The following is a 21917-nucleotide window of genomic DNA, read 5'->3' as shown; positions in this document are numbered from 1 at the left end:
TTGAATTATTTGCACAATTAACAGAGTGCTGAATCTTTTTTCTTGAGGCTTTACTTTCACATTCTGGCTGTCTTTGTTGTGTGTGAGATCTGTTTTTTCTCAAGCCAACTCAGCCCTTCTTTTTCCTGTACCACCAAATCAAAATAAATGTTCACATCTGACATAGGCAGTCAACAGTTCATACATGGAAACTATTCAGGTTTCCTATTTCATATCTCAGCCACATTATCAACCTTGTCTTCTGCATTTTTGCTGCATTTTCAGTTCAGATCGCCTTGCAGTGTTGGTAAATTTCAGACCTGCTTGCTGGTTTAAGTTAAACCAGACTCTCCCAGCATCCTGGCATGCTCTCTGGGCTGGGTGGGGCTCTCTACTCCACAGCAGAGCTGGTCCCTCCCCCGTGCTCCCAGGCTGCAGCTCCTGCAGAGACTGCAGACTCTGCCTGGCTTCCTCCTGTTTCCCCCCTCCCCTCACCACTCCCTGCTAAGCAGGAATTCCTCCTCCCCTCTGCTTTACATAGACACCTCTTAGCACTAGGTAGCAGACCACATGCTGGCTATGATCCATGCTGTGGCAGATGGGACAAATGCAGAATCAACAGGTAGTTGGTAATGTCCCTCTGTTGTTTTCTTAATGGGGTGATGAACACTGTTATCAATTCCTTGCTGGGCTGGTCAGGAGTAGAGAATCCCTCCCTAATCAGTGTCCTGCTGGGGCCTGGCCATGCCCCCCTCAGCTCACTACTGAGGAAGGGAAGGGAGGGCTGCTCTAGTGCCGCCACCCCCCCCCCCCCCCCGGCTTCTAGCCTGAGTCAGTGCAGGCATGTGCCTGCACTTCTGGAATGTCTGAGCAGATACAAACTGGTTCAGCCTAGCCAGGTTAGACTAACCTGCAAAGATTGAATCAATTCAGGCTCGGGCTTTTTGAATGTCTGTCCTAGCTGATGTGTGCTTGGGTGGGAAACTTCTGAGGAAGACTCCAAATCTATAGGATGTAATGAGGGTGAGGAATGAAACCAAATTGCCCTATATTCATCAGTAACGATGTATTGGCACCTTTTATAAGGATAAAGGTGGGCTGGTCGAATTGCAGTTTGTATAATTTTGTTCTACTTGTGATATCTATTGTGGATGCTTTTTTTTCTTTCATTCCATGAGCTGGGGTGAAGATTTGTTCTATGATCTTTACAAAGCTGTTACCTAAGGGTGACTGTTCTTCATTAGTAGTTGAAGTGGTTCCTCATAACACCCTTTCAAGTCCTTTTGGCATGAATGTATCTCTACCATTGTCCTGCTTTGACTTAAAATTCCTCCTGCCACTTTGACCATGCCTAACAACCAATAATTATATCACATGTTATGTTAGACTACTGCCACATTTCCTTTAATGAGAATAAGGTAAGAGTATTGTGCATGTGTGAATGAAGATCTTATTTTTTTCAGTTTGGCTAAAACATGCCTAGCCAAAACTCTAGTCATGCATATGAATGTTAGCTGCACAATCAATATATGAAACCAGTATCTAAAACTAAAATCTCTTGAATTTTCAGGACAGTCTCTTCCACCTCCCTATTCTATTCACTTACCACCAACTCCAGAAAAAAGTGGCAAAATGAGATGGCTTTGCTTAGTGACCTTGAAAGTCCACTAACCCAAGATTTTGGCAGACAAACAGGACAGCATGTTCCAAAGTGGAGGTGGAGAGTATAATGTAAGATGTGCATGTGCCTATAAATGTTTATATATCATGTTTACTCAATGTCTTGTCTTCTATCAGCAGGTTGAAGTTGAAGTTTATCGTAGGGATTCCAAGAAGCTTCCTGGCCTGGGTGACCCTGACATTGATTGGGAAGAGAGTGTCTACTTGAATCTCATCCTCCAGAAGGTGATGAAAACCTTCTCTGAAGCTTGCTCACATTTCACAGACCAATCCTGGTATAGGGGTCTTAGTACTACCTCTAGTTTACAGTGTAGCTTGAGGTGTTTGAGCACTCTGGGAAGGGAAAAAGAAAAGAAAAAACTATGTTTCACTTTGGCTTTCTGGATCTAGATGGATATTCCTAAACAGAAAATGTTGTCATATTTTATTTAACTTTCAAGAAAGTCCAAAACTGTTTGTACTTGCCTGAGACCATAAGTCCACCCATATTTGGTGAATCTGGGCCAATGTTGTATTTTATAATAAGCGTTGTATTTTACAACAAAATTTGAAAGCAGGCGATCTTCAGGAATTTTCCCACTTTGTTGAGGTAGATAAGATTATTAGAAAAGCAGCATCTTCATTAAGACTTGCAATACTGATTAAGAAAAAAGTGATTTTTTTCTTAAAAAGTCTGAGATCCTGCTAGAAGTACCATTGTATTTCTACTGATGTGCTGCACTGGGAATTTCCAGTTGCTGGCAGTTTAATAAACCATTTTTCATTTGGAAGAAACTAAACCTATCAGAGTTTGGGGTTTTTAGATTAACTCTTACATGTTTTAGTTATTGTACATGTTATATTGGAGCTTTGGGAACCTGATGTTATAATTAGTTAAGATTTTTTTCACAGTTTATCTATTACAGTCTCAAAATGGGGGTCGGACTCGATGATCTGGGGGTTGGACTCGATGATTTGGGAGTCGGACTCGATGATCTATTGAGGTCCCTTCCGACCCTAACATCTATGAATCCTAACATCTATGGGAGCCCTTTAGTTTATTGCACAAATGGTGGTGATGGAGTTGTTTTCATTATCTTCTCCCCCTCTCAAGAGATTAATTCTGTAGATGCTGTTCAGAGAGCAATTATCCCTCATTGTAATGTAGAATCCCAGAGAATCATTTCACTGTAACTCTGAGAATTTATTGAAGCTGGGAAATGCTTGGTACAAGTTTTCTCTGATCACATGGCAGACTTTCTGGTTTTCGATGCATCTAGCACATTGCCCTCTTTCATTAAGTTTTCCATTTTTCCAAATCTAGGGAGGTGTTTTCTCCTATTTCCCTCTTAAACTGGATCTTTCATGTAGCCTACCTATCCTTCCAGGTGACCTGTAAAATTGCATCCAAATTAAATGCTGGTAGAGATTGGACACTGATATCTATAGTGGGCTGTATCCGCAAAGCAATGGTCTTTGACAGTACTGAAAGCATTGTCAAAATAGGTCTGGCCTAACTCTTAAAAAAAAGAAAAGAAAATCCAGCTGTAGTTTCAGTGTATTCAGTGCTCTGAGGCAGAAAGGAAACAGTTTCTTTGAGATGCTAGATAAAAAGCTGAAAAACATGAATGAAGTATGTTTGCTGCTTTTGCACTTCAATATTTAGCTGTAAACCTCTATTTACCCACCCTGCTTTCTGTTTCAGTTGGATTACATAGTAACCTGTGCTGTGTGCACTCGCTCAGATGGAGGGGATATTCATATTCACAAAAAGAAATCTCAGGTGAGGCACATTTACAAATCTCAAAGACAAGAATTTAGCATCCAAAATTCCCTTTTTCAGAAAAAATATATACAATCATGATGGTGGTTCTCCAGTTGTGGCCTGTAACAAATGTTTTGTCTCTGAAACAGCTTGTCTTTTCAGTCAGGAACATTTCTTGCTATTTGTGTCCCAGAGCCTATTTGGACTCTTCAAATAAAAATGAAAAGAAAGTGTGCCTTCCAAAACTCTGCAGAGCTACTTTCATTCTTTTGCTTATTAGGTGGGTGTTGTTTTGGTGAAGGAACTGTTATCACATCTGAAGGGCACCTCAAAGTGGTAAAGATAGCAAACCCGGAAGTGGGCTGAACCACATAGTAGCCAGGAAAGATTATTGTATTGGGGGCTGCAGGTCAGGAAGAGAGACTTGATCTTACTAAAAGATCAAATCTTTATAGAGCCTGGAAATAAGCAATTGTCTACCCTAATCCAGAAACATTTATCTCTTGGCTTTCAATGCTTTGTTTTTTATGTATCCAACTATGATACATGGCTGGGAAGGTATACATTGTGGGTGGGAGGCTCTCTAAGTGGAATAGTTTGAGAACTCACAGGCCACATCCACACGTGGTGTGGATGTTTGGTTCTCTGGGAACAATTAGTGGTGGCATACCTTGTGCAACTACTTGTCCCTGGGGGATGCCTGTGCCACATGTGCTGTGGTGCACAGCAAGTTACCCTAGGTAGGGTAGGGGAGGCTGGGGCCAGCACTAGGCTGGCCCAGCAGCCTTACTTGGGGTCCTGGAGGCCTCCCAGCTGTAGCAATTCTGCTGTGTGGAGCCTGGCTGGCAGCCACGGCACAACTTGGGATGGCCAGGCTCCACTTTTGAGCAGTACACGCCGCCCATGCGAGTGCCACTCCACCTTTTTTTCCCCCACGTTTTATTTTTACCCTTGAATATCCAGGTGTAAAAAAAAAAATCAAAAAAAAAAAATCCTCCAAGCTGCTCCCTTGCAGTGCAGAGACTGACTCAACGTTCGGTATGTGGCACCACAGACATGTAGCACTGAGGCGCCACATACCGTATGGCTGTGCTTGTCTGGACACAGCCATGGAGTGCAGAACAGTTAACAAAGATCAAAGCTAGTCCTCCATGCTAAAGACTCAATTTAAATAAATTTACATACTACAGCACAATAAAAATAAACCCCCAAACAAAAGCAAACCTTAAAATCTGTTCTTGAAATTATACAAGTTGCTTTTAAAAAGTACCCAAGGTAGTCGCTGATAAAAGTGATCCCTAAAAATTAGTGTTTACAACTGTAACTTCCCTTATCTAGGATAAGGCAAAGAGATTGTTTGGAATGGAGGAAGGCAAGAAAGAAACATTCTTTTCCTTGTAGAAAATTTCTGTAGAAAAGCCAAGTATTACTGTTTGTCAATATGCTCAGAACAGCAGCAAGTTTGGTGCAAGTTCCTGCTTTTCCAGTGTTGCAGTAAAAATCTTGTAGAACTCTGCTTGTCCTGAATTATCCTTATGTATGCATATTACAACTTATTTATAATAATGGTTGTCGGTATAATACAGTTTATTTTCTGTTTGTGTATGTGTGCACTCATAGCCTCTCAATAGAAGGGAGGCTTGGCTTATTTTTGGGAAGGAAATAAAATTCCATACTGAAAATTACTTGACAAGCAAGAAGGCAAAAACAGTGAGTCTTGTGAAGGGAAAAAATAATAGCTAATAACTAACTAGCAATATCACTCTTGAAGGCTAAATTTTTGAGAACCTGGGAAAACCTAAAATGAAATGCAGGATAAGAAAGTAACTGCAGTAATGAAAGCCCTACAAGAATGCTCTTAGTTCTACTACATGTTTACTTCTCAAGATCAGTTTGTATGATAGCATAAACACATCTTCATGCGCCAGAAACAACCAATGTGTGTATACATTCTTAGGTTTTTCAGGATTATCCTCCGACTGCAGGTTCAAAGCTGTCACAATTAAGATGACCTGACAGCTTCTCAAAGTACTAATTAGCTAGATTTTGACTGATGCAGAGAGGTGAACGGGAAAACCCCAACCCCTAACATGTTGCATAGAGTTGTCTTTTCCCAGCCAATTGTATAGAATGGCTCTTAGATGCAAATTTCAAACTTCCTAACCTAGAGAAACTGTTTTTCCTTTTAAAGGTCACATTGTTTATGAGCTTTATTTATTACTTAGTTATCCCAGGGTTGTGCAGGAGTAATTTCATCAAGATCAGCAGAGTCATGGCCATATAAAACTAAAGTAAAATATTACTAAACCTGGTCCTGTATCATTTTGCAAACTACATGAGTCTCTGCCTGACTAGACTGTTAACATTTTCTACAAACTCCATGTTTTCATTATAACTTATTCTTCTTCCTTCACTTGTCCCACCTAAATGGGGTTGCTGTTGCAGATCCTGGCTCTTCACTGGCTTCGGTCATACTTATCTTCCTATTCCAATTCATCTCTCATGTACCTCTCCACTATTTCTCTCCATCTCATCTTCAGTCTTCCTCTTCCGATTTTCCCTGGTAGTGCCATTCATCATAACATCACACTAAAACAAAACCATTTTTGCTCTTGATAATGCTGCTATAAAATTCCTGGTGCAGGACTAGGATTATGACCTGGAAGACTGCTGTGTCTCAGTCATTGCTGTTGCTCTGCTTTGTTAGTTCTTCTATTAGGAGCTCTATAATGCAACTTATTTATAATGACAGTTGTCAGTATAACACAGGTTTTGGTTTTTTTTCTGAATACTGTGTGCATATATGTGTGCATGCACAGGATTGCTATGCCAGATTGAACCAATAATCCAGAAAGTCTCTCACCCATGGCTTCATTCCATGCTAAACAGTTTCGAGTAGTAGTTTTGAATAGAAGTATATTGGAGATATTGATAGTGCATTAAGATTCTTGCCCTCATGGTTGTGAAGATAACATTCCAAGTATATACAGAGTTGAAAGTAATGTTTGAGCTGTTTTCCACCTTTGTGCCCATTAATCCTTATTACAGTAATGACTAAAGCCCATTGAAGATGCATTAATGATTTTGCTGGGTGTTTTAGAGGATGACATGGGAAATGGTGTGGGAATTGGTAATTGCTGCAGAAAAGGAGGTGCAGATGGGAAGGGAGGAGGACAGAGGCACCAAGGTTAGAGGGGCAGAGAGAGAGGAGGGGATGAAAGAGAAAGAGAGAAGGAACAGCAGAGACCCTAGAGAGGAATATATTTTCCCAGCAAGTGATGTTGAACTCAATGTCCTGTGGAACAAATAATAACTAAAAGTTAATACATAAAGTCTAGAATCTGCCTTGGTATCTGCAAATGACCTGCTAACACTATTGTTGTGCAGTTGTGCACTGCTGGTTGATATTTTTGTTTTGTTTTGTTTCCAGTATTCATATTTCCACATATATTTAAACAGATAAGGCATATAATTGTACAAAATCTCTTGCAGCAAGTGTTTGCATCTCCCAGCAAACACCCAATGGACAGCAAAGGAGAGGAATCAAAGATCAGCTACCCCAATATATTCTTCATGATCGACAATTTTGAAGAGGTGGGTCCATCATTAAAGCGTAGAATCTTTTTCCTAATTTTTGTCTTTGTATCTCACTTGCCTGTTATTCATCTGTCTTGATAAATTCCCACTGCCCTGCTGACAGTTTTCTTTAATTACTCTTCATACACTACCAGGACTGTGGCATCCAGACAAATCCTTCTTGCTTTCTTGGTTTTATTTTTTTTTCTTTCCCTTTAACTATGACCTTAGCACCTCAAACTCCGATTGTTTAAATCCAGATCTCAATCTCAATCCACAATCTCAATTCACTGTTTTTCTAATGGACTGAAGAAAAGCCCGGAGACCCAAATATGCTTTAGCTCTGTCTGAGGCATCTAACCACTGCAGATCTCCTCTTATGTGTTTGATTTTTTTGGGTGTCTTCTCAGGTGTTCAGTGACATGACTGTCGGGGAAGGAGAAATGGTCTGCGTGGAGCTGGTAGCCAGTGACAAAAGCAACACCTTTCAAGGAGTGATCTTTCAAGGATCCATCCGCTATGAAGCACTCAAGAAGGTCTATGATAATAGGGTAAGATGCTTCTTCTATCAAGAGCATCTTTTGTAGCAGTTATAGTGGTGAATTGTCCCATGATGTTTCTAAATTGGCATTTGCTTATCTCCAGCTGCAGCCACTACAACAGCTGCTTATGTGGATGCCCATTTATTTTTGGTTGGCTTTGGAAGTTACTAAAGAAGGCAGTACAAAATCCACTGCTATCAGTCCACAGAGCAATGGCAAGCTGAAGCCATCAGATTACTTGGGCTTTGTCTCTATGGTAAACTCAGTCTCTGGCAGCAGCACCCCCAAGCACTTGATGTTGCTCTAGGAAGGCTGTCTTCTAAACTGAAAGCAGTGTAGCCCAAGGGTGCTCAACTCCTGCCCATGGGCCAGATCCAGCTCCTGGTGTCATGTCATCCAGCCTACGGGGCTCCTTGCAAGTCCGAAAATGTTGTAGCGGGGGAGCGGTGGCACCACTCCATTGCTGCCAAATTTCCAAACGCATGGGGAGCTCTGTGGGCTGGATAGGGTAGCCTTGCATGTGGGAGTGGTGTGGGGTTCAATCCCAGTGTGCAGGGATAGATTTGTACTCTAAGCATTAATGGTTTTTCCTACCTGTTCTTTCCCCTTTTTGGTGCATTGTAGGTGAGTGTTACTGCTAAAAGGATATCATGTGGCACAAAGGGCTGGCACATGGGACCTGATCCTGGAATATGGAGGTGGTACAGGGCCCTGAAGCTCAATCCCGGCATGCAGGGCCCATTCTGACCTGCAGATGGGTCCTGTGGCACTCATCTGGCCTGCAAAGCCTAAGGGTTGAGCACCGCTGGTATAGCCACATCTGCCTGGGCAGGCTAAGTAGCTTAACTTAGTTAATTGCTACTGTCATTCAGCAGTGCAAATTAGCTCGCTCCTAAGAGCCTGTAGAGGCAGAGATACTACTTCTGGTTTAGGAGGCAGCCCATGCAGAGCAGCACACCTGGGGACAGCAATTTTGTAACTGTTGATGTTTTCCTAGAGTTTAAAGTTGGTATGAATGCCGAAGTTCCAGTTGAACCTGAATGACTTCAAAGAAACCTGCATTTCCATAACTACTCTTCCCTTTTCTGTGATCCCCTTCCATTCAGAGTGGTCCTGGATATCTTTAGCTAGCTACAGAGAAACCGGGGAACCTTAGTAGATTTGTTCCACCTGAAAGTTCTAACCTCAGTGGTTATGTCGTATTACTTTCCTGATCTCTTTTTCTCTAGACACATGTATATCCATGTGTTTTCAAAGAGCTTCTGCAGCTTTGCTGTCACAGAAGGAGTAATTTACTATGGAAATGTGAAATGCCAACAGTCATAGCTTTAGAATTCACATCTACTTCTTAGAATTCCAGAGAGGAAGTCTGAGAACCAACAGTAAAACTTCCTAGACTGTTCATAACTAAAACCAGCTCTGAAAAATGGGAAACGATTGATCTAGAGAGACTTGCTTTCCTTCACTGTGAGCTCACACATTTGATAAGCTGTTAGAAATTAAATTGCAGAGTACAATATCTGTATCAAATGCAACAAATCCTGATTTTTAGACCCAAAAGTCTTTTTCAGAATACAGTAAAGCTGTATTAGGTCAATAGTTAGAAAAAAGAGGACTGTGACTCTTCTATTTTGAGTCTATAGCTTTTCTCTGCCTCTTACACCCACGAAAGGTATCCATTTCCAAAATATCTAGTTTTTGCTCTCTTACCAGCAGTTTCAGGAAACTCTGAAGAAGTTCTGCCCTCAACCCCCATTAATTACTATTAATGCATATTTGATTTATATTGAAGCATATCTATAGACTTAATATGATCAGGTAGCTGAAGTAGTGGGGATACAATAGTATAAAAAGGGGTCCAGAGATGTTCTGAAATGTGGGTCTCTGACTTGAAGTGCATCCTGGCACTCTATTCACTTCTACTCCTATTTGTCCACTGCTCAAATTGCCTTAAAAATTGTTCATTGCTCAGGTGATGATTCTTCATTATTTGCTGTTCTTTGATTTTTGCTACAAATGTAGAAATTCTTACTTAGCCTTTAAATCTGTAGTTGAGAGGTTGGAGGCCGTGGGGTTTTTTCTTTTGTTTTGTTTTGTTTTTAGTGTAAGCAATGCTGGTATTAAATCTTTCATAGCCTTATAATAAGCTTCCATCTCGGCCAACTTCAGCTGAACTCAGCAAGATGGCAGTAGTATAAATACTTAATTAAAAATAAAGGGAACGGAATTGGCAATGTCTCCCAACTCTTGCATCTATAGCTTTTCCGATATTCATGCAGGGTATAATAGGATTGCATTTAGAAGTCTAAGGAACACTTAGATACCTAATAAATGGTGTCTACAGCTATTTATGAATCTATTTGAGAACTATATAAGAGTTAAGCATTCGTCATGGGTTCTGGGCACCCCACTGTGTCCAGTTCTGGGCACCCCACTTCAAGAGGGATGTGGACAACATTGAGAGGGTCCAGAGGAAGGCCACCCGCATGATCTGGGGACAGCAGGGCAGACCCTACAATGAGAGGCTACGGGACCTGAACCTGTTCAGCCTTCACAAAAGAAGGCTGAGGGGGGACCTTGTGACTGTCTATAAACTCACTAGGGGGGACCAGAAGGGTTTGGGGGAGACCTTGTTTCCCCTAGTGCCCCCCGGGATAACAAGGAATAATGACCACAAGTTGTTGGAGAGTAGGTTTAGATTAGACATCTGTAGGAACTACTTCACAGTTAGGGCGGCTAGGATCTGGAACCAACTTCCAAGGGAAGTGGTGCTGGCTCCTACCCTGGGGGTCTTTAAGAAGCGGCTCGATGCCTACTTGGCTGGGGTCACTTGAGCATCTGCTGGGAGACGCAGACGGCAAAGTCCCACCGTTCACGCAGGTTTCTAACCTGTGTACTGGACCTCTACCTGACACAGGAGGTACACGGTCCCACTAGGGGGAATGCCATACTGGATCTGGTATTGGCAATGGGGGATGACATGGTAAGGGACCTACAGATCGGTAGCCATCTGGGGGACAGTGATCACCTAATAATAGAATTCACCATAAGACATCGAGTGGGTAAGGTAACTAGTAGGGTGAAAGTGCTAGACTTTAGGACAGCTGATTTCAGTGAACTCAGGTGATTAGTCAGGGACGCACTGCAGAGTAGGAGTTTTGAAGTGATGGGAGCTCAAGAAGGGTGGCTGTGCCTTAAGGAAACGATCCTTCAGGCACAAAGCAAGACGATCCCGATGCGAGGAAAAAGTGGGAAAGGGGCCAGGAGTCTTCCTTGGCTGACCAGAGAAATCCAGGGCAGCCTAAGGGCCAAAAGGGGAGCACATAAAAAGTGGAAATGGGGAGAGATCACCAAAGGCGAATATACCTCCTCTGCTCGCGCTTGTAGGGAGGCAGTTAGACGGGCCAAAGCTACCATGGAGCTGAGGATGGCATCCCAAGTAAAGGACAACAAGAAATTGTTTTTTAGATATATAGGGAGTAAAAGGAAGGCCCAGGGAGGAATAGGACCCCTGCTAAATGGGCGGAAGCAATTGGTGATGGACAGGGGGGACAAGGCTGAACTCCTCAACGAGTTCTTTGCCTCAGTGTTCATGACGAATAGCTCCAAGGAGGTGATACTTCCCCTCTATCGGGCGCTGGTCAGACCGCAGTTGGAGTACTGCATGCAGTTCTGGGCACCGCACTTCAAGAGGGATGCGGATAACCTGGAGAGGGTCCAGAGGAGGGCCACTCGTATGGTTAAGGGCCTGCAGACCAAGCCCTACAAGGAGAGACTAGAGAAACTGGACCTTTTCGGCCTCCGCAAGAGAAGGTTGAGAGGCAACCTTGTGGCTGCCTATAAGTTCATCACGGGGGCACAGAAGGGAATTGGTGAGTTTTTATTCACCAAGGCGCCCCCGGGGGTTACACGAAATAATGGCCAGAAGCTAGCAGAGAGCAGATTTAGATTGGACATTAGGAAGAACTTCTTCACAGTTCGAGTGGCCAAGGTCTGGAACGGGCTCCCAAGGGAGGTGGTGCTCTCCCCTACCCTGGGGGTCTTCAAGAGGAGGTTAGATAAACATCTAGCTGGGGTCATCTAGACACAGCACTTTCCTGCCTATGCAGGGGGTCGGACTCGAAGATCTACAAGGTCCCTTCCAACCCTACTTCTATGATTCTGTGATTCTGTGATGATTCATAAATCTATCATTTTGTGTTTTTGATCTAAGACCAGTGTTTTCAAAGTGTGGGGATACCTGAACATTTGGAGTCTTTTCAAATGGGGACATTTCAAAAGGGTAGCAGCTGGTACCCTTAATTACAACTCCATATGAAGCTGTGTTAAAGTTAGCGATGTTTTCCTATGTTTGTATCATTCTTATCTTGTTCACAAATAAAAATTATAATATAACAATACTTGTCCTCAGGAAATTTTCCCCTTTGAAAGGGCTCCCAATGTATGCGTGCCTACACCCAAAATGTACACAAACTCTGACTTGCACAACTGTGTGTACCTGAAAATGTACAGATTTGTACGTTTAGTGCAGTGGTTTCAAAACTTTTAGACTCAAGGCAACAGCCCTTGGAAAATACCAGCTCTTAGGTTTAGCTCATTTCTTGACTGTGGAAAAATAGAGCAATTTCTATTGTTGCAAAGAACTCAGAAAGACGACAACAGGTCAGAATTTTTTGGCATTATGGATTCCCGTTTGAAATCTCTGAATTTGTCTTGTAAATCATGTATAGGTGTTTGCAGATGTAACAGTGCTAATCACTGTTATATCACCCTTAAAAGACTCTCATGACACCTCAGGGTGCTGCAACACCCTCATTGAAAATCAATGCCTTAGTGCTTCGCAAAAGCATTATTATGTAGTGCTATTTATGGACACATATATTTATAAATGTATTTAAGGAGTTTTACCGTTCTCTAGCAGTTTTACACTCTAGTCATTAATGGTCCCACCTACATGTTTCTTTTCCTTTTCTGGTGCATTGTAGGTGAGTGTTGCTGCCAAAATGGCTCAAAAGATGTCATTCGGCTTTTATAAATATAATAATATGGAATTTGTCAGAATGAAGGGGCCACAGGGTAAAGGACATGCGGAGATGGCTGTAAGTCGAGTTTCGACTGGTGACACTTCTCCATATGGAACAGAAGAAGATTCAAACCCAGGATCCCCTTTGCATGAGAGAGTAAGTAGTATACAGAAGTATTTCCTGGAAGGTTAAATGTTGACACCTTGCTTCAAAAGGCAGTGATAAGTCAGGGCTGTGGCTGTCTTATTTAGATTTCTAAATTTGCTTTAATGCTTGTCTTCACAGGACAATGCAGCACCATGAAGAGAGACCCAGTCTAGTTCTGAACCCAATCTAGTCCTGGTATTAGAAGCGGGATAGCTGTGGCACTCCATTTAGCTAATAACTCTGTTGTTGAGAGGTTTGGCATGCTAGTGCTGCACTTAACTCAGCTATATTTCTTCCAGTATCCAAGCTAGCTTATTCAGAGCTAGCTGGGGTTCTTTTGTGCTATGTAGACATACTTTATGTATTGCATATAGGTTGTTTTTTGTACTCCCTGCTCTTGACCAAATGGAATACATGGAAGGTTATTAAACAGCCCACACTTCAGGGAAGATATTTCAATGCAGCAATAATCAGATTGATGCTAGTCAAAGCTGAGATGCTACTTTGCATGGAAATCAAAAATCCTGCTGCAGTTTCTGCAGGTGTTGGGGTTTCCCAACCAAAATGTGCTGCTGAACTGTAAATTATTTTTATTTCCATTCTTACTAAGTCTAGTACAGGGGCAGGCAGTTATTTCAGGCGGAGGGCCGCTTACCCAATTTTGGCAGGCTGTCAAGGGCCGCATGGGTAGCCCCACCCCCTGCTCACCATCTTGGGACCAATGTCCCAGGGCCAGCACCGGTGGGGCCCAAAGCTGGGAATAGGCTGGCAGGGGTCTGGGCTGGGCTGCACCAGCAGGGAGAGGGGGGGAGCTGGGTTGGCTCCATAGAGCCTCTGCCGGCTGGCACCCCACACTCCTGCTGCCCTGCTCTGGGCCCCGCCAGCACTGGCCCTGGGACACAAGTGCGGGCCTCGTGCTCTCACTTGCTCCCTGCCCACTCACTCCCAGTGACCCCCAGCCCTGCAGTACAGCTGTGGAGCAGCGCACAGCCCTGACTCTCTGCTCGCCAGCAGGGAAGAAGCTGGTGCTGAGTGTGGGGAAAAGTGGCCCCTCGCTTGCCCCGTGCCTGGTGCTCCCTGCTGCAGCCGCTTACAGCCCACACGCAGGGCATCAGCCAAGGGGTGAGTGAGGGGCCACTTTTCCCTGCGCTTAGCATCAACTTGTAACCCGCCCCAAAGGCCAGCCTGGGCCCCACGCTGGCTCAACAGCAGCTGCAGCCCCCCCCCTGCTTGCCGCGCTGGGCAGTGTTGGCTGCTGCTGGCTGCCCGGAGCTTGCGCACTGGGCAGCCCAGAGGTGGCAGTGGCAAACACTGCCTGGCGTGGCAAGCAGGTGGGCTGCAGCTCCTGTCACCACATGCAGCCCTGATGGGCAAGCCCAGAGCTGGTGCGGGGCCCAGGCTGGCTGTGGGGCTGGGTAAGAAGTTGGTGCTCAGTGCGGAGGAGAAAAGCGGCCCCTCACCCACCCTGTGCCCGGTGCCCCGTGCTGCAGCTGCTCGCAGCCTGCCTGGGGCTGCCTGTGCCTGCTCAGGACAGCCCTGCATGGGCTGTGAGTGGCTGTCGCAGGGAGTGCCGGCCACAGGGCGGGCAAGGGGCCGCTTTCCTCTGTGTTGGGAAGGAGCCTGGGGAAAAGCTGAGTGTGGGGCGGGGGGGAAAAGTGGCTCCTCTCCTGTCCCGTGGCCAGCACTCCCTGCTGCAGCCACTCGCAGCCCACGCGGGGCTGTCTGGAGCAGGTATAGGCAGCCCCAAGTGGGCTGTGAGCAGCTGCAGTATGGGGCACCGGCCACGGGGCGGACAAGGGGCTGCTTGACAGGAACCAAGGGCAGATAAATATTTATTTTCTAAAATTTTTAGGGGCCCCGTGGGCTGGATAGAATGGCGTCACGGGCTGCATTTTGCCCACCCCTGGTCTAGTAGGACATAGCACAAAGACAAGGCACTTCCAAGGGAATCTGCTATTGCTGGTTTAGCATGAGGCTAAAAACGTATACTTTGGGCATAAGAAGAATTCCAATGAGCTCAGTGGCATTTCACACGGAGTGAGGTACCATTTATATGAGTAAAGAAATAATGGTCTGGTGCTAACTTGGTTCTTGCATGGTTTCAGCAAAGCTGTTTGCTTAGCCAGTAGGGACAAGCCAACAATGTTTTAACATTGATAGTTATTGATGGACTTTCTTCATACAGATGGATGATTAATGAATGAAATACACCATCAGTGGAAGAAACTAGTGCAAGTTATTTTATTGTACATAGTAGTGGCTTCTACCCTTCCTGTCTCAAAGGGTCTGATCTTAGACTATGACAAGAAGAGGATTATCAGACTCACTTTTTCTGACCTCCTGAAGAACACAGGTTGAGGTCAAGGAGGACTAGGCAAGACTCTTTCAGAGCTTGTCCATGCTACTCCTTCGCTTGGTTCCTACAGGCGACAAGACCTTTCTGTCTCTGAATTCCTAAAAGAGCATAGCAAACTGCTGCTACAGTGTTCCTTTGTTGTGCTAGACTGCAAAATGAAAGATCAGGCTTGGGTGTCTCTATGATAGTACAACATTCCTACTTTACAGCCTTGAAGGGAGCATGGCCTTGAAGTAGCTCCTGGCACCTTTGTGTTAATACTTTCAGTAGTCACATAGGATGCTATTCCAGTAACAGTTTTCATCATACATTATCCACTACCATGTGCCTGCCATATGTGGTATCTGCAGATTAAGAAAATGTTTTTTAGTGTAACCACAAATTGAAGATCAGATACGCTAGCAGGAGAATGTGAAAAAGCTTTTGAATTGTTCATATTATTTACCTAGAAATGACATGGGGGGATTCTGCAGGGCACCACCAGCCTGGCAGATTTGCTGTTATCTAAGCTGTGTTCCTCTTTATATTGTACAGAGAGATGTGAGCAATTCTCTGAGGAAAATCATAATCTTTGAGGAATTGTAAAAATGCTAAATTCATAATGTGAAAAGGGAAGATGAGAGAGGGATTCCTTAGTCAGTAAAGTAGTTATCCATTTTTTCACTTGAAAGGAAACCATTAAAATAATATTACTTGTAGCAGCCCCCAGCTGTGGTACTAAAAGCTTTTTTGAATGGGGCTTGGTCAACTGTAGCTTGATCTGCACCCAAAAAGTTCCTAGCTCTTTCAACAGCTGCCAGTTGAGAGTGGAGCCAGAGCTCCAACCTGGCATTTACCAGCAATGGGACCATTGTAGTTAGCAAATAATTGGTCTCTATGCCAAGACAGAAATCATGGCAGAACCTCACAGAGTGGGTAGACATGGCCTTCAACAGCCAGGAAGTCTGAATGAAGCTTGCAATGATTCAAGAAAGGCAGAACACCGCTGTAGCATCACTACAGTCTAGGTCACATGTCAACTCCTTGAAAACAGTAACCTAAAGCAATCCAGACTATAAAATCAGCAACAAGATAACCAGGAAGTTAATTGCTTTAGGGTATAGCATGCAATGACTGAATTAATTTTGGGAATAAACTCCCTTACTATGACAAAGCCATTGGCCTTCAATGACATCCACACCAAACAGGTAAAACACTTCAAAGCAATAACCAAAGCCTGGCTACTACAGCTGTACAGTGCAGGCTTAACTACATACTGAATCTCTAAGATCTGATGACAAGTATAGGTTGTACCAGTCCTAAAAATAGGAGACTTCTCCACATCAAAGAATCTTAGCCTAACCACCTAGACCTGGAGATCTGGTGAAGAGTGCCTTGCATTCAAAAGCCTGTCCAACTTTATCCCAGCCATGTAGTTGGTTCAATAAAATTTTTTATCCACAAAGATCTATATGTCTCATATTTCCTAGATCATCATGGCTGCAACATCATTCCAGCACTACCTAACCACTTAGTCATTTCCACAGACTTCCTCTGTTGTTATACGGTGTGCTGACTTCAGTTTCCTGTCAGTGTTCTAGTCTAAGCAATTGCCTTGCGACTGAGCTTTGCAAAGGCATAAGGACCTTTCTGAGTTTGCATTTGGTGCTCTCAAAGCAGAGAAAAAAATCACCTTGTGATTGCCGAAGAAAAGTGGATATGCTATATTTTGTCCGAATCTGATACTACTAGCCTGTCCATTTTTTGTTTTTATGCTTTTGCTTGACTTCTGAATTTTAAGATAAACTTATTTTTACAGTTACCCAAGTAGGTTTATAAATCTCTTCTCTGTGTGAACTGATACGTACAGAAGGTGCTTGAATGACAGCCAAGGAGAGTGAAGTCCTTTCTTTATTCACAGCAGAAATAGCAGTGGCACTAACTTTATTCACAATACAGATATCAGGGCATTATACTTCATCATCATTGTACTGCCACTCTGACGAAAACCTCTAGGTTGCCACAGTAGTTCAGTCATCATGGTGAATTACTTCTAAGCCACTCTGCTAAGGGTACCACTGAGAGTGCAAACTGTGATGCTTGTCTACTACTAGGACCCCAAAACTACCTACTCATTGCAGTTTAAATTAATTCTTTGCATATCAGATTAGTGTCCAGATATTCCTTTGCTTATATTTCCCTTTTAGGTTACTTCCTTCAGCACTCCACCAACCCCAGAACGCAACAATCGCCCATCCTTTTTCTCCCCATCACTCAAGAGAAAAGTGCCCCGAAATCGAATTGCTGAAATGAAAAAATCCCATTCAGCAAATGACAGCGAGGAATTCTTCAGAGATGATGATGGTGGAGGTGAGAGTGAATGCATCAGCAAAACCAGCTGGCTTGACTTAGCGTGCAGAACTCTGGAAAGGGATCTGATGTGAGCTTTTTCAAAGGGGCTCTAAAGACATTAATCACTCAGCTCAATTAAAAGGCAAATAGGCTCATATGTGATGGTATTTGAGTACCTAACCCCCTGGGAACCATGTTGGAAGCCTGATTCGTACTATACCATGATGATTGTAATATTATTCATGTTTTTTACCTAGGAGAAATTTGAGGAGAACAAGTGAAATATTTCCCTAAAGTGACAAGGCAAAAATGTACAATGAAGTCTTTTCCAACTCCTTAGAATTTCTAGAAAGGCTTGATCCAGAGCAGATTGAAGTCAATGAAAAGGCTCCCTTGTTTTCAGCGGGGTTTGGATCACTCCTAAGTGTCTAGATAGTCTGATCCTAATAATAAAATTTCACATGTTCACATAATGGTTTAACGCATTTATATAAAATGAAGCATTTCTCTCTCCAGTTCCAATTAAATTAAACGTAATTAGTCAGTTTGAGAGACGAACAAGGTTAGAATTGAGCTCCGTTCACAATAAATTAATACAATATCATCATTTCTGAGCTTATGGTTTTTATAAGGCATAAAATAGCGGTGAAGAGAAATTCAAAACTGCTTTTCATATTTGAAAACGTATTTAGTAGAGAAAACCTACAAAATTAAGCTTGTCTTGACATAATAAATGCATGCAAAGGTGGTATGATCCAAATCACAACATTTTAAGAGCTATCAGTCAAACTGCTTTCTTTATCAAGCATATTAGACCAGATTTCCTAACAAAAAGGCATGTTCATTGATACGTTGGTAAATACAAATACATTTCCTAATCAGTTTCAAATCAAAATGTAGCCTTAAATAAAAACATTCAATTTATATTCTCTGAAATTGAATTAAGTAGCTGATCATCTAAATTATTCACATTTCCATCAGCGGAAACTTCTCCCTAGCTCTCTTCCTTAATTTGACTGTTCCAAAAAGCCCGCCTTTTCACAAAAGATATATTTTAGCATATTCAAGGAGACAAAATATAGTACAAGAAGGACCAGTGTGTCTACATGTGGTTCAAGTGACTGACCTATTCCTTCTGTAAACTACACAAATAGGATAGGACCCTTAGGGGGCTAATCCTTCCCCGTTCACTATTTGTGTTTCCTCGGTAGCATTTTGCTGAATCAGGCCCTAAAACAGTACATCTTAATAAAGAAGTCTTACTGCTTAAATATCATAGTAGCACTTTAGATAAAATCTCCAGGGGAAAATATATATTGGATTTGTTTTTAATCAGTTAGTATAAAAAGATCCCCTTTATTCTAACAGCCTATTGGTCGAAAATGATTACTATGCATCAGCTTCTATAGCCAACAATTCACAAGGCAACAATGTGGCCAGCATCACCTCCAGATGCCTTTGACTGCCCTGCTTGAATGATCTGGTACCCATTTAGAGCAAGGCCAATAGGAGCAGCCTTTGGCACAAGTCTAGAGGAAGGCTAGAAATCACACCTCCGGAGCATTAGCCACTCTACTACTGTGCTCTTTGACAATTAGACTTGGGTTAAAATTTTAAAATACACTTTAGTCAGTCTTGAAAACAAGTTAGACTCCAAAACCACTTTTATTCCTTTGAAAAAGTGGTCTAAGTGGATTGAATAGCTTAGCTACTAATTAAATTGCTGATATGTCAAAAGACATTTTAACACTATGTCCATAGAGTTTTGGCTCTTCTAAGGAGGCTGTAAGAATAGAAGTCTGCTTCTTGCATCTTTCTTTCTAGTTATAGCGGTGACTGCAGCACATCATTTCTCCTTTGGTCAGACCTCTGTTCCCATCCAGTTTTTAGTTTTTTAACTGCTTCCTCCTAGAGGTTTGGGTGCTTAACCCAACCTCTGCCTATAGTTATGTTAATCTCCACTAAGTCAGTTCTGGAACATTAAAGGGGTTATGTAAGGAGTGCTAGGTGGGAGGAGACCCTAAACTGTGGTCTGAGACTTGTTCAGTGGCAGCCTGTAATGGACTGGGTTGTCACATGGCACTGACTCTTCTAGCTTCCAGACGTTAACCTACCCCATAAGCCATCTAAAATATGTTGTTTTCCTGACTTAAATTTTCTACTTAAGCAGTTAATGTTGCTGTGCAGGAATGTTACATAAGGACAAACAGGAAGAGAAAGTAGAACTGGCACACTCTCTTGGAACAGGCCAGGCTCCTCTCTGGTGGTTAGACCCAGAGGCATAGCAATCTCCTTTGTCCTGGACAGAGTCAGGGGTGGAGTGTGCCCAGAGGCATACTTGGATCCGGGTGGTGTCAAAGCCTCAGGAGATGGAGGCAAGGGAGCTACTGCATCCTGGCAGCTATGGGCTCCAGCTGCACAGAGAGGAGGAGACAAGGGGTGGAGCCAGGGCAGCTCTAGGATCCTAGCAGCTCTGAAGGAAGATGCCACCTACCTAAGGAGTTAAACCTCCTTGCCACCCAGTAAGGCACTACTGAATGCCATGCTGAGCAAAGAAATATAAAAACCCTCATTCAGCAGCAAGAGGGGTGCTCCCCTGTCTTCACCCCCCACATAATTAGTTGTCAAGACCAAAGAGCCTCCTTGAAGTTTATTGCCCAGCTCCTGACACCACTCCACAAAGCCTGAGCCTGGAGCTGCTGAATTAGCAGCATAGCTGCATCCATTCTAGCACACTCCCATTCCAACACTGCCACCTCTTTCCCCACCTTAATCAGCACCCAGGGCTTGGGCCGCTCTTACCCACCCATAGTTAGGCTACTGGCTGGCCCATTATAGGATAACAACTTAATACTGCTCCCTCCTAGCAGAATGACTTCTTTAGCTAAAGTAGTACTGATATATGCTGTTAGCTAGATCCTACATTTAGACCTTGCTAATAGCTGCTGCCTGCTTAAAAAGTAATAATAACTGTGACACTGCTTTGCTTGGAATTCAGCTCTAGATAGGAATGTAGGAGTGGAAGAAGCTTTCTGGGCTACCAGGTCCAAGCCCCTGTGTTTACTGGCACTCGTTAACCAGCGTAATCTCCAAAATCACCGCTTCAAATGCTCATTTATAACCCGAGAGGTACTACAGTACCTTTTTCTGTAAATGGTTCTGATAATTTCTTTTCAAGATGAAGCAGATGACTGAGGGGAAGGACAGAGAGGTATAAAACACATATTGAAGGTTGTTATATTGTGCCTTCCCAGATCTGCACAATGCAACTAATCTAAGGTCGCGGTCCTTATCGGGAACAGGACGGTCCCTGGTTGGCTCGTGGCTGAAGTTAAACAGAACAGATGAAAACTTTCTACTCTATGCACATTTAACCTACGTCACTTTGCCACTCCATCGAATTTTAACAGGTGAAACTTTTTGTCTTCTGCACATAAACACAGAAATTACCCCGGTGACATAACTATGCTTTAACTGGTTTCTCAGGGTTGGGCTTAATGTAAAAATATCAAATTGCTATTTGCTTTGTTGTTTTTTTTTTTTTGATATATCAGAAGCTAGCTCGCTCTCTCTCTCTCTCTCTCTCTCTCTCTCTCTCTCTCTCTATATATATATTCAGTAGTCATATATTATGGCTACTGAACACTGCATAGCCAGTTGAATTTAATCATAGCCATGACATCGGATTTCAATAGCTGAGGTGAGCACCATGCAATATATCTTTTGTTCTTGACTACTTATTTACTTGGTCCTAAACAATCCCCTTCCTTGACACATTCTCCTGGGTTATTTTTAAGGTTGTGTCATATAGGGTACAGCCAATTAGAGAGTAGAAATGTGGAGGGTATAAAGCTAATGCCCCAGCGCTGGAAGCAGTGTTTGGAATTGGAGTAGTTCCAGCAGAATAAACACAGAGGTGTCTTATGCTCAGGCAGTGATGGAGATGAAGAGATATCTTTCTTGAACAGCATCTGTAAAATTCTGACTCTTCTGGGTGGCAGACAGCCTAGCAAGTAAGGATTTTGCTACTCAGATGTGGGACCAAGTATTTCTTTGCAAAGGAGGGATTACCATTTATTTCACATATTGGATGTGTTGCCTCCATAACAGCAGATTAGTCAAAATGGTTTGGGCAGCAGCCAGACAGTTTCTTAATTTCTGGCTAGTTTTGCTCACAGACGCTCCATTTTTTGCTACATTAGAATTCAAATCATTTGGGCTTTACAGGGAAACTTTCAGGAGGCTCTAAGCTATGTTATCAGTGGGACTTGTTTAGTGATTGCTAAGTACCTTTGCTGAGAAACCATGTCTTGACACCGACTGTCCCACTTCCTCCAGCCCTCCTGTTTTCAGGAAGAATCATTAGGAATAGAGTAGTAAGGTAGAGGGCAGTGTTGAAATCTATGGAGCCTTTTAGCTCTTTCCAGACTGATTTTAGATCTAGGCTTGGCATGGAGCCCTTCCTAGCTATTTTTAACCTAACAGATTATTTTCAGTATTGGGCAAAGATCAAAGTGCTGCGCTGATTCTTCTAAGTC

At 43.1% G+C, this 21917-nt stretch overlaps 1 protein-coding gene across 3 annotated transcripts in view; it reads left to right on the top strand.

The window, feature by feature from the left end:
* Positions 1-21917, top strand: part of KIAA0930 (KIAA0930 ortholog) — a 146558-nt gene that overhangs the window by 114892 nt on the left and 9749 nt on the right. For 2 of the 3 annotated variants that reach the window (XM_014606399.3, XM_019482275.2), the window contains 7 exons: positions 1777-1884; positions 3344-3421; positions 6896-6997; positions 7390-7530; positions 12507-12701; positions 17235-17397; positions 20634-20789. In XM_014606399.3, coding sequence (XP_014461885.2) covers positions 1777-1884; positions 3344-3421; positions 6896-6997; positions 7390-7530; positions 12507-12701; positions 17235-17397; positions 20634-20789 — 943 coding nt within the window. The remainder of the gene's footprint in view (positions 1-1776; positions 1885-3343; positions 3422-6895; positions 6998-7389; positions 7531-12506; positions 12702-17234; positions 17398-20633; positions 20790-21917) is intronic. The other variant, XM_019482273.2, reaches the window with a different exon arrangement.

The sequence above is a fragment of the Alligator mississippiensis genome, chromosome 4 (assembly GCF_030867095.1).
Source record: "Alligator mississippiensis isolate rAllMis1 chromosome 4, rAllMis1, whole genome shotgun sequence".
NCBI classification, from domain to species: Eukaryota; Metazoa; Chordata; order Crocodylia; family Alligatoridae; genus Alligator; species Alligator mississippiensis.
Note: the sequence above shows the minus strand (reverse complement) of the source record. Positions and strands in the feature narration are given on the sequence as shown.